The sequence below is a fragment of the Pan paniscus genome, chromosome 6 (genome assembly GCF_029289425.2).
Source record: "Pan paniscus chromosome 6, NHGRI_mPanPan1-v2.0_pri, whole genome shotgun sequence".
Classification (NCBI taxonomy): Eukaryota; Metazoa; Chordata; class Mammalia; order Primates; family Hominidae; genus Pan; species Pan paniscus.
In genome coordinates, this window is record NC_073255.2 from 62,159,490 (window position 1) to 62,172,431 (window position 12,942).

Sequence of the window (12,942 nt, forward strand, 5' to 3'; positions counted from 1 at the left end):
TGCTGGATTACATTTATTGATTTGCGTATATTGAACCAGCCTTGCGTCCCAGGGATGAAGCCCACTTGATCATGGTGGATAAGCTTTTTGATGTGCTGCTGGATTCGGTTTGCCAGTATTTTATTGAGGATTTTTGCATCAATGTTCATCAAGGATATTGGTCTAAAATTCTCTTTTTTGGTTGTGTCTCTGCCCGGCTTTGGTATCAGAATGATGCTGGCCTCATAAAATGAGTTAGGGAGGATTCCCTCTTTTTCTGTTGAATGGAATAGTTTCAGAAGGAATGGTACCAGTTCCTCCTTGTACCTCTGGTAGAATTCGGCTGTGAATCCATCTGGTCCTGGACTCTTTTTGGTTGGTGAACTATTGATTATTGCTACAATTTCAGCTCCTGTTATTTGTCTATTCAGAGATTCAACTTCTTCCTGGTTTAGTCTTGGGAGAGTGTATGTGTCGAGGAATTTATCCATTTCTTCTAGATTTTCTAGTTTATTTGCGTAGAGGTGTTTGTAGTATTCTCTGATGGTAGTTTGTATTTCTGTGGGATCAGTGGTGATATCCCCTTTATCATTTTTTATTGTGTCTATTTCATTCTTCTCTCTTTTTTTCTTTATTAGTCTTGCTAGCAGTCTATCAGTTTTGTTGATCCTTTCAAAAAACCAGCTCCTGGATTCATTGATTTTTTGAAGGGTTTTTTGTGTCTCTATTTCCTTCAGTTCTACTCTGATTTTAGTTATTTCTCGCCTTCTGCTAGCTTTTGAATGTGTTTGCTCTTGCTTTTCTAGTTCTTTTAATTGTGATGTTAGGGTTTCAATTTTGGATCTTTCCTGCTTTCTCTTGTGGGCATTTAGTGCTATAAATTTCCCTCTACACACTGCTTTGAATGCGTCCCAGAGATTCTGGTATGTTGTGTCTTTGTTCTCGTTGGTTTCAAAGAACATCTTTATTTCTGCCTTCATTTCGTTATGTACCCAGTAGTCATTCAGGAGCAGGTTGTTCAGTTTCCATGTAGTTGAGCGGCTTTGAGTGGGATTCTTAATCCTGAGTTCTAGTTTGATTGCACTGTGGTCTGAGAGATAGTTTGTTACGATCTCTGTTCTTTTACATTTGCTGAGGAGAGCTTTACTTCCAAGTATGTGGTCAATTTTGGAATAGGTGTGGTGTGGTGCTGAAAAAAATGTATATTCTGTTGATTTGGGGTGGAGAGTTCTGTAGATGTCTATTAGGTCCGCTTGGTGCAGAGCTGAGTTCAATTCCTGGGTATCCTTGTTGACTTTCTGTCTCGTTGATCTGTCTAATGTTGACAGTGGGGTGTTAAAGTCTCCCATTATTAATGTGTGGGAGTCTAAGTCTCTTTGTAGGTCACTCAGGACTTGCTTTATGAATCTGCTTGCTCCCGTATTGGGTGCGTATATATTTAGGATAGTTAGCTCTTCTTGTTGAATTGATCCCTTTACCATTATGTAATGGCCTTCTTTGTCTCTTTTCATCTTTGTTGGTTTAAAGTCTGTTTTATCAGAGACTAGGATTGCAACCCCTGCCTTTTTTTGTTTTCCATTTGCTTGGTAGATCTTCCTCCATCCTTTTATTTTGAGCCTATGTGTGTCTCTGCACGTGAGATGGGTTTCCTGAATACAGCACACTGATGGATCTTGACTCTTTATCCAATTTGCCAGTCTGTGTCTTTTAATTGGAGAATTTAGTCCATTTATATTTAAAGTTAATATTGTTATGTGTGAATTTGATCCTGTTATTATGATGTTAGCTGGTTATTTTGCTTGTTAGTTGATGCAGTTTCTTCCTAGTCTCGATGGTCTTTACATTTTGGCATGATTTTGCAGCGGCTGGTACCGGTTGTTCCTTTCCATGTTTAGCACTTCCTTCAGGAGCTCTTTTAGGGCAGGCCTGGTGGTGACAAAATCGGTCAGCATTTGCTTGTCTGTAAAGTATTTTATTTCTCCTTCACTTATGAAGCTTAGTTTGGCTGGATATGAAATTCTGGGTTGAAAATTCTTTTCTTTAAGAATGTTGAATATTGGCCCCCACTCTCTTCTGGCCTGTAGGGTTTCTGCCGAGAGATCCGCTGTTAGTCTGATGGGCTTCCCTTTGAGGGTAACCCGACCTTTCTCTCTGGCTGCCCTTAACATTTTTTCCTTCATTTCAACTTTGGTGAATCTGACAATTATGTGTCTTGGAGTTGCTCTTCTCGAGGAGTATCTTTGTGGCGTTCTCTGTATTTCCTGAATCTGAACGTTGGCCTGCCTTGCTAGATTGGGGAAGTTCTCCTGGATAATATCCTGCAGAGTGTTTTCCAACTTGGTTCCATTCTCCCCATCACTTTCAGGTACACCAATCAGACGTAGATTTGGTCTTTTCACATAGTCCCATATTTCTTGGAGGCTTTGCTCATTTCTTTTTATTCTTTTTTCTCTAAACTTCCCTTCTCGCTTCATTTCATTCATTTCATCTTCCATTGCTGATACCCTTTCTTCCAGTTGATCGCATTGGCTCCTGAGGCTTCTGCATTCTTCACGTAGTTCTCGAGCCTTGGTTTTCAGCTCCATCAGCTCCTTTAAGCACTTCTCTGTATTGGTTATTCTAGTTATATATTCTTCTAAATTTTTTTCAAAGTTTTCAACTTCTTTGCGTTTGGTTTGAATGTCCTCCCGTAGCTCAGAGTAATTTGATCGTCTGAAGCCTTCTTCTCTCAGCTCGTCAAAGTCATTCTCCATCCAGCTTTGTTCTGTTGCTGGTGAGGAACTGCGTTCCTTTGGAGGAGGAGAGACGCTCTGCGTTTTAGAGTTTCCAGTTTTTCTGTTCTGTTTTTTCCCCATCTTTGTGGTTTTATCTACTTTTGGTCTTTGATGATGGTGATGTACAGATGGGTTTTCGGTGTGGGTGTCCTTTCTGTTTGTTAGTTTTCCTTTTAACAGACAGGACCCTCAGCTGCAGGTCTGTTGGAGTACCGGGCTGTGTGAGGTGTCAGTCTGCCCCTGCTGGGGGGTGCCTCCCAGTTAGGCTGCTTGGGGGTCAGGGGTCTGGGACCCACTTGAGGAGGCAGTCTGCCGGTTCTCAGATCTCCAGCTGCGTGCTGGGAGAACCACTGCTCTCTTCAAAGCTGTCAGACAGGGACATTTAAGTCTGCAGAGGTTACTGCTGTCTTTTTGTTTGTCTGTGCCCTGCCCCCAGAGGTGGAGCCTACAGAGGCAGGCAGGCCTCCTTGAGCTGTGGTGGGCTCCACCCAGTTCGAGCTTCCCGGCTGCTTTGTTTACCTAAGCAAGCCTGGGCAATGGCGGGCGCCCCTCCCCCAGCCTCGCTGCCGCCTTGCAGTTTGATCTCACACTGCTGTGCTAGCAATCAGCGAGACTCCGTGGGCGTAGGACCCTCCGAGCCAGGTGTGGGATATAGTCTCGTGTTGCGCCGTTTTTTAAGCCGGCCTGAAAAGCGCAATATTCGGGTGGGAGTGACCCGATTTTCCAGGTGTGTCTGTCACCCCTTTCTTTGACTCGGAAAGGGAACTCCCTGACCCCTTGCGCTTCCCAGGTGAGGCAATGCCTCGCCCTGCTTCAGCTCGCGCACCCACTGGCCTGCGCCCACTAGTGAGATGCACTGGCACTCCCTAGTGAGATGCACCCGGAACCTCAGATGGAAATGCAGAAATCACCTGTCTTCTGCGTCGCTCACGCTGGGAGCTGTAGACCGGAGCTGTTCCTATTCGGCCATCTTGGCTCCTCTCCCAGTCTAAGTATTTTGTTGAAAAATTTTTTTATATGATGTAATTAAAACATCCAACTTCATTGTTTCAATGTAGATATCCAGTTTTCAACATTGTCTGTTGAAGGGATTTTATTTTCTGCATTGTCTGCTCATGGCAACCCTGTGGCAGATTATTTGGTCATACACAGAAGAGTTCATTGCTGGCCTCCCTATTTTGTTCTATCATGTCTTTATCTGTCCTTGTGTGAATACCACATAGTTATTGTTGTTGCAGCTTTTTATTATGATTTGAAATTATGAAGTATAATGCCTCTGTGTTTTTCATGTGTGTTTCTCTAGCTATAGTTCATAATAAAATTTAAAAATGTTAAATAGTATTTTAGTAATAAATATACTTTTAGAATTTTGATACAGAGTATATTAAATTTGTTCACCACTGTGGGTTATCTTAACACCTTAGCAAATTAAGATATCAATTAAATATTTTGACCCGTGAGCAAAAATGTTGAATTAAATTGACATATTTAACCCTGGGCAAGAATACATTGAAGAGTGTGTTTATTTCCGTATATTTTTGATTTGCCAGTTTTACTTTTTTTCTTTTTATTCAGTTTTAGTTAGAAAACATACACCGTATGATTTTGCTCTTCTTACATTTTTTTTTTGACACAGCGTTTCTCACTCTGTTGCCCAGACTGTAGTGCAGTAGCACAATCTTGGCTCACCGCAGCCTCAACCTCTTGTACTCAAGTAATCATTCCACCTTGGCCTCCTGAGTAGCTGGCACTACAGACATACCCCACCATGCCCAGCTAATTTTTAACTATTTGTAAAGACAGGGTCTCACTGTGTTTCCAAGGCTGGTATCAAACTTCTTACCCCAAGTGATCCTTCCACCTCGGCCTCTCAAAGTGCTGGGATTACACCTGTGAGCCACTGCACCTGGCTGAGCTTTTGAAATTTACTAAGACTTATGAGTTCTAACAGAATGCACCAGGAGCAAATAAGAATATTGCATGTCCACATGCACACGTATGTTTATTGTGGCACTATTCACAATAGCGAAGACTTGGAACTAACCCAAATGTCCAACAATGGTAGACTGGATTAAGAAAATGTGACACATATACACCATGGAATGCTATGCAGCCATAAAAAATGATGAGTTCATGTCCTTTGTAGGGACTTGGATGAAATTGGAAATCATCATTCTCAGTAAACTATCGCAAGAACAAAAAACCAAAAACACCACATATTCTCACTCGTAGGTGGGAATTGAACAATGAGAACACATGGACACAGGAAGGGGAACATCACACTCTGGGGACTGTTGTGGGGTGGGGGGAGGGGGGAGGGATAGCATTGGGAGATATACCTAATGCTAGATGACGAGTTACTGGGTGCAGCACACCAGCATGGCACATGTATACATGTGTAACTAACCTGCACATTGTGCACATGTACCCTAAAACTTAAAGTATAATAATAATAAATAAATTTTTAAAAATGATTAAAAACAACATATGAAAATATATATAAAAAAAGAATATTGTGTGTCCAACCGCAATATTGACTCGGGAGTTCTGCATATGTCTGTTTAGCCTAGTTGGTTTATAATATGGTGTAGATGGTTGTTCCCTCCAAATCTCATGTTGAAATGTAATCTCCAGTGTTGGATGTGGGGCCTAATGAGAGGTGTTTGCATCATGGAGACAAATCCCTCATGAATGACTTGGCACAATCCCCTTGGTAATCATAGAGTTCTCACTCTATTAATTCACATGAGAGCTGGTTGCTTAAAGGAACCTGGCTCCTCCACCTCACACTCGCGTCATCTTTCATTATGTGACATGTTTGGTTCTTTTTTGCCTTCCACTATAATTGTAAGCTTCCTCATATCCTCAGCAGAAGCAGATGCTGGCATATACTTCTTGTATACTCTACTGAACAGTGAACTAAAGAAATCTTTTTCTTTATAAATTACCCAGTCTCAGGCAATTTTTTATAGCAATGCAGAATGAATTAATACACTATATTATGTTCTTCTGATTTTCTGTTTTTTTAATTGAGTTTTTATTTGAATTTTTTTATTATTGAAAATGAGATCTTAATGTTTGTAATTTTATGCTGCTATTTTAATTCTTGCTTCATTTCTGTCAATATTTGCTGTATATAAATATATATTTTGAAGCCCTGATATTATATATGCATATACATATATGTAGACATAATAGTTACAGATTCCTAGTAAATGGGCTCATTTTACCATTATATAATATCAATATCAATAATATCAATATTTGTCTCATGCTAGTAATTGATTCATTTTCTTTTGTGTGTCTATAAAGATTTTTTCTTTGTGCTACATTGGAGATTTTAGAAAACCTCTTAATGTTACAACAGTATATTTTAAACTGGTAAAAAAATGACTTCAGTTGCATAGAAAAATTTATTCTCATTATATCTATCCCATATGTCTTATTAATGTCGCTAATTATATCTTTTTATGGTTTTTGATTATTTTTATGCTTATATCTTTCAAATTTTAAAGAACAACTAAAAATGTTTTCCGCATGATCACAATAATGCCACAGACTTTTATTTTTTGTAGATGCATATGTTTTTCAGAAAGTTATGTATTTTTTTCATCATGTAATTTTAAGTGGAAGGACCTCTTTTCAGCATTTTATTTAGGGCATGTGCAGTGCTTATATGCTTTTCCAGCATTGGTTTATTCTGGAAGATCTTTATTTTTTGTTTATTTTGTAGTACATGTTTGCTGGTTATATTATTCTCACCATGAAGATTTTTTTTCAGCACTTTGACCATTTTGCACGTTTTTTTCTGATCTGCAAGGTTTCTGTTGACAAATTCACTAGTTGTCTCAGGGGACTATGCTTACAAATAATACCTCACGTTTATCTTGCAGCTCCCAAGATTATCTTCTAGTTTGTGACTTTTGAAACTTTGCATGAATATGTGTTATGGACCTTTCTGTGTATATCCTAGTTTGTTTGTTTAGCTTCTTCATTAAATGTTTTCAGCTATTTTGTTTTACCTACACATTTGTTTATTTTTATTATTCCAAGCTTTTGTTGATATTCTTATTTTTCTGATATTATTTAGGTTTCTAGTTTTGCATTTCTCTCACTGAGCATAATATGGATTATCTTATATTTTTAAAATTAATATATAAATCTTTAGCTTAATACTTTCTTTTTCAAAATTTTTGATTTTTTTGATTGGACTGTGTTGCCCTAATATTTTATAAACATAGTAATCTTTGGTTGAGATTTAGACATTAATGGAAAACTACCTTTCACGATCTATATAATGCAGCTCTTTCCTGGCATAGCCTGAAACCGATTGTCTTGGCTAGAGATTCTCGGAGTCTTTCAAACATGTTCTCAGGATGTGTCTTATCTGCAATTTTGTATTTATTTTTCAGTTAAAAGACTTCTTCATGTTTCCTCTTAGCAGTCAGTAACTACTTTCTACACCTATTTTCTGTCCATGGTACAGCAGTCTTTCTGCTGTTGTTAACATTTACTTTTGATTTCAAAAGACTTAAAGGTGTCATTTCAAAGTATACCAGCATTTCATTCAGCACTTTCTGTCATGGAAGACAGAAAGGCTCCCATACGCCAAAAGTAAAGATATAGGTGCCAGTATTTTTCTTTTGAGATAAAAGCCAGTTTGCTCCTAAAGACACCATGTTCTTCTATTGGGGATGAGGAAGGGCTGTGTTGGGTAAATGTAGCAGACTTTTCTTTTGTCTCTCTATGGCTCTTGGCATTGTGCCCACCTGGTGCCCACAGTTACTTTACTTATAAATTTCCCACAAAGGTATTTTGATCACTACTATTTTGTTACATTTATACATCTATGAAGGAATTACGGCTTGTGGTATTTTGATATGCCATTTTGCTGATGTACTTTGTATAATTTTATATATTTGATTTGCAAAATATATTTATCTGAGTGTAGTAAGTGGAGAAACTTGTGATTTTTATGTCTTTCAGTTACATGTTCTCATTTCACCCAAGACCTTCAGTCAGAGCAGGGCATAAAAGATTCACTCCAAAAAGTGATACTGAGAAGATATGGAAAATGTGGACAGGAGAATTTACAAGTAAAAAAATGCTGTAAAAGTGTAGGTGAGTGTGAGGTGCACAAAGGAGGTTATAATTATGTTAACCAATGTTTGTCAGCTACCCAAAACAAAACATTTCAGACTCATAAATGTGTCAAAGTCTTTGGTAAATTTTCAAATGCCAATAGACACAAGACAAGACATACTGGAAAGAAACATTTCAAATGTAAAAACGATGGCAAATCATTTTGCATGCTTTCACACCTAAATCAACAGCAGATAATTCATACTAGGGAGAAGTCTTACAAATGTGAAGAATGTGGCAAATCCTTTAACTGCTCTTCAACCCTTACTAGACATAAAAGAATTCATACTGGAGAGAAACCCTACAGATGTGAGGAATGCGGCAAAGCTTTTAGCTGGTCTGCATCCCTTACTAAACATAAGAGAATTCATACTGGAGAGAAACCTTACACATGTGAAGAACGTGGCAAAGCCTTTAGCCGCTCAACACTTACTAACTACAAGAGAATTCATACTGGAGAGAAACCCTACACATGTGAAGAATGTGGCAAAGCCTTTAGCCGCTCCTCAACACTTACTAACCACAAGAGAATTCATACTGGAGAGAGACCCTACAAATGTGAAGAATGCGGCAAAGCCTTTAGCTTATCCTCAACCCTTAAGAAACATAAGATAGTTCATACTGGGGAGAAACTCTACACATGTGAAGAATGTGGGAAAGCCTTTACCTTCTCCTCAACTCTGAATACTCATAAGAGGATTCATACTGGAGAGAAACCCTACACTTGTGAAGAATGTGGCAAAGCCTTTAGCTTACCCTCAACCTTCACTTACCACAAGAGAATTCATACTGGAGAGAAACCCTACAAATGTGAAGAATGTGGCAAAGCCTTTAACTGCTCCTCAACCCTTAAGAAACATAAGTTAATTCATACTGGAGAGAAACTCTACAAATGTAAAGAATGTGGGAAAGCCTTTACCTTCTCCTCAACTCTAAATACTCATAAGAGGATTCATACTGGAGAGAAACCCTACAAATGTGAAGAATGTGACCAAACTTTTAAGTGGCATTCAAGTCTTGCTAATCATAAGAATATGCATACTGGAGAGAAACCCTACAAATATGAATAATGTGGTAAAGTCCAGCCCTCAGGCCTTATAATACATAAAATAATTTATACTGGAAAAAATCACTACAAGTGTGGAGAATGTGGCCAATTCTTTAACCAGTTCCAAACCACTGCTGTCCATAAGATAATTCATATTGGACAAAAATCTTATAAATGTAAAAAAAAAAGTAACAGCCTTTAACCACCCCTCAAACCTTAAAGAGAATTTATTAAAAAAATTTTTTTTGAGACAGAGTCTCACTTTATCACCCAGGCTGGAGTGCAGTGGCACGATGTCAGCTCACTGCAACCTCTGCCTCCTGGGTTCAAGCGATTCTCCTGCCTCAGCCTCCTGAGTAGCTGGAATTACAGGCACGTGCAACCACACTGGCTGAGTTTTGTATTTTTAGTAGAGATGGGGTTTCACCATTTTGACCAGGCTGGTCTCAAACTCCTGACTTCAGGTGAACCACCTGCCTCAGCCTCCCAAAGCCTAAGAGAATTTATATTAGAGAGACTCTACAAAGGTAAAAAATGTGACAAAACATTTAAGCACATCTCAGGCCTTACACAATATCAGATAATTCATTCTAGAGACAAACCCTACAAAAACAATGTGGTAAAGCTTTTACCTAGTCTTGAACCCTTATTATACACTAAAAGAATTGATACTGAAGAAAAACCCTACAATAAGGAATATGGAAATGTCTTCTAAAAGTCCTCAAACTTTTTGTTTGAATAAATGTAAAATAATTGATACTGGAGAGAACCCCTGCAATTGTAAAAAAAAAAAAAATGTGGCAAAGCTTTTAACTGGTTCTCCATCTTTATTAATTAAAATATTTTATACTGGAGAGAAACTCTACATACATAAAAAATGTGACAGCATTTAACCACACCTGACATTTTTCTAAAATAGAGAAATCATACTGGTGAAAAACTCTAGAAATGTGTTAAATGAGGTAAGGCCTTTAAATGGTAGTTACATGTTATGGTAGGTAAGATAATTTATACTGAAGAAAACTCAGGCAAATATGAAAAATGTGGCAAAACTTTTAACAAATTTTCCCATCTTATTGCACAGGAAGGCATTTATACTAGAGAAAAATTGTAAAAATATAAAGAATGTGAAAAGCCATTAATATCTGTTCACATCTTACTCAATATCAGAAAGTTTATACTTAACAAAAGCATTATAGGCTAGATGTGGTGGCTCATGCCTGTAATCCCAGCACTTTGGGAGCTCATGGCAGGTGGATCATGAGGTCAGGAGTTCAAGACCAGCCTGGCTAACATGGTGAATCCCCATCTCTACTAAAAACACAAAAATTAGACAGGCATGGTGGTGTACACCTGTAATCCCAGCTACTCAGGAGGCTGAAGCAGGAGAATTGCTTGAACCCAGGTGGTGGAGGTTGCAGTGAGTCAAGATCACCCCACCATACTCCAGCCTGGGTGACAGAGTAAGAATCCATCTTAGAAAAAAAAAAAAAAGCATAAATGTGATTACTGTAAAAAGACCTTTCAGAAAATATAGGCCTTTAAAGTAAAGACTATTTATTCTAAAGACAAACATTAAAATATAAAGAGGATTGTGTAGTACCTTTATTTGTATTACGGATTTTATTGTACACATTTTATATCAAAGGAAAACCCTGAAACAGATGCTCAAACTTTGTTGAACATCGGAGAATTTATATTGGAGAGAAAGTGTAAATGAATGTCAAAAAATATTTGTTCAAAAACTACAGTTTAGAAAACACTAGTTTATACTAAAAAAATATTTTTGCAGATGCAGTAAATGGGGAAAATATATTTAATCAAAAATTAAGTCTACATAAACATTTGAGGATTCACAGTAGAAAGAATAAAGGTGCTGAAACTTCAGACATTACACTAAATCAGAGTGTTGAGTGTAAAAAAGATATAAATCTAACAATATAAATTTAAAGAAGTAGATTTATTTGGAGATTTATAATTACATTCGAGGTATGCTTCTTTCTTTGTAAAAAAAATATAGATTTTCTGAAAAGCAAATAGTAATGTAACTCAAGTTTCAAATTACTTCATGTTGATCCTTTCTTCCCATTGTTTATGTGAAAGTATTGGACCAATTGTTGAATCAGAGATATGAGATTGTTTTTTATAGGTGTCCATTATTCATGAACTTTTCTATGGATGAGTAAGGACATTAAGTTATAAGATGCATAATGAAAATCTAAATGGAGAGGTTCTTTGTGGTTGACTTATAACATTGTTTTAGTGATGTATAAGGCGAGTGTTCAGAGTAATATTCAAAATTCTAGTGAGGAAAACCTTTGAATGTCAGTAGTAAATTATTTTATCAATTGTACCTTTATGTAAACAAAGTTGTTTTTAATGAGCTAAAACTATTGTGCTTTGAAAGAAGTATTAAGCTGCCATTGACTCTATCGTGTCTCATCTTACCTAAGGTTCTGCGTAAAAGATGGTGACAATATACTATTTGTTAATGTAGGGGAATGACATCACTAGTAATCTCTTTTTTTGCCAGTGTTTTTGTTTGTTTGTTTTGAGACTAAGTCTTACTCTGTCACCCAGACTGGGGTGCAGTGGTGTGATCTCAGCTCACTGCAACCTCCACCTCCTGGGTCCAAGTGATTCTCCTGCTTCAGCCTCACAAGTAGCTGGAACTAGAGGCACGCACCACCACTCCTGGCTAATTTTTGTATTTTTAGTAGAGACGGGGTTTCCCCATGTTGGCCAGGCTGGTCTCAAACTCCTGACCTCAGGTGATACACCCACCTCGGTGTACCGAAGTGCTGGGATTACAGGCATGAGCCACCATGCCTGGCCTGCTAGAGGTTTTAAACAGCAAACAAGTTGAAGAATTTTGTTCCCATAGGACAAATTTGTACTTTTTTACCTTATTTAATTTTTTTTTTAATTTTTGTGGGTAGTGTGCATACACACTTATGGCATATATGAGATATTTTAACACATGCACATAATATTTAATGATCACAACAGAGTAAATGAGGCATTCATCACCTCGAGCATGTATTTATCCTTTGTATTACAAACAATCCCATTATACAGTTTTAGTTATTTCAATATGTGCAATTGAATTACTATTAACCACAGGGTCATTTTATGATCATAAAAATTACATGAGTATAATTAATACCCATACATTTCTGAGTCTTGATTAAATATTTTTAAAATTTTGTTTTATATATTTTTTGCACATGTGGCATCTCTGCTGACAAACAAAAACAGACTTTTAGTTTCAATTTACATAGAGTTACATATACAAATATATTACTCTAAAGATATACCAGCCGAGCACAGTGGCTCCCAGCATTTTGGGAGCCTGAGGTGGGAGGATCATTTGAGGTTAGGAGTTCAAGACCAGCCTGGCCAACATGGTGAAACCCCATCTCTACTAAAAATACAAAAAATTAGCTGGGCATGGTGGTGCATGCCCATGGTCCCAGTTACTCAGGTGGCTGAGGCAGGAGAATTGCTTGAACCTCAGAGGTGACGGTAGCAGTGAGCTGAGATGGTGCTACTGCACTCCAGCCTGGGTGAAAGAGCGAGAAACCATCTCAAAAAAATAAATAAATAAATAAAAGGTATACCTTAAGCATAAGAAAGTTATGTAGCAAGTTATTGTGTTTGTGTGAGTTTTTATGTATTTTCAGAAAAGAACAATATTGAAACAAAAAGATCATTTTAATAAGGTAGATAATTAATTAGAAACCTGGAAACCTCATATTCTGAAAACAAAATCTATATTATGTGCCTTGTATTGAATTCATTACTGTAAAATCTTTTGCCACCCAAATCTTATCTCAAATTGTAATCCCCACGTGTCAAGGGAGGGACTTGCTGGGAGGTGATTGGAACATGGGGGTAATTTTCCCCCATGCTGTTCTCATTATAATGAGTTCTGAAAAGATCCGATGGTTTTATAAGTGGCTTTTTTTTTCTGTTCTCCCTCTCCCTTGCTGCCTAGTG

The 12,942-nt window shown here is 37.6% G+C and overlaps 1 protein-coding gene across 1 annotated transcript in view; it reads left to right on the forward strand.

Annotated features, from left to right (window-relative positions):
• Positions 1-12,676, forward strand: part of ZNF716 (zinc finger protein 716) — a 31,473-nt gene extending 18,797 nt beyond the window's left edge. The window contains exon 4 of the mRNA XM_034950976.4: positions 7,740-12,676. Coding sequence (XP_034806867.1) covers positions 7,740-8,965 — 1,226 coding nt within the window. The 3' untranslated portion in view covers positions 8,966-12,676. The remainder of the gene's footprint in view (positions 1-7,739) is intronic.
• Positions 12,677-12,942: the final 266 nt, after the last annotated feature.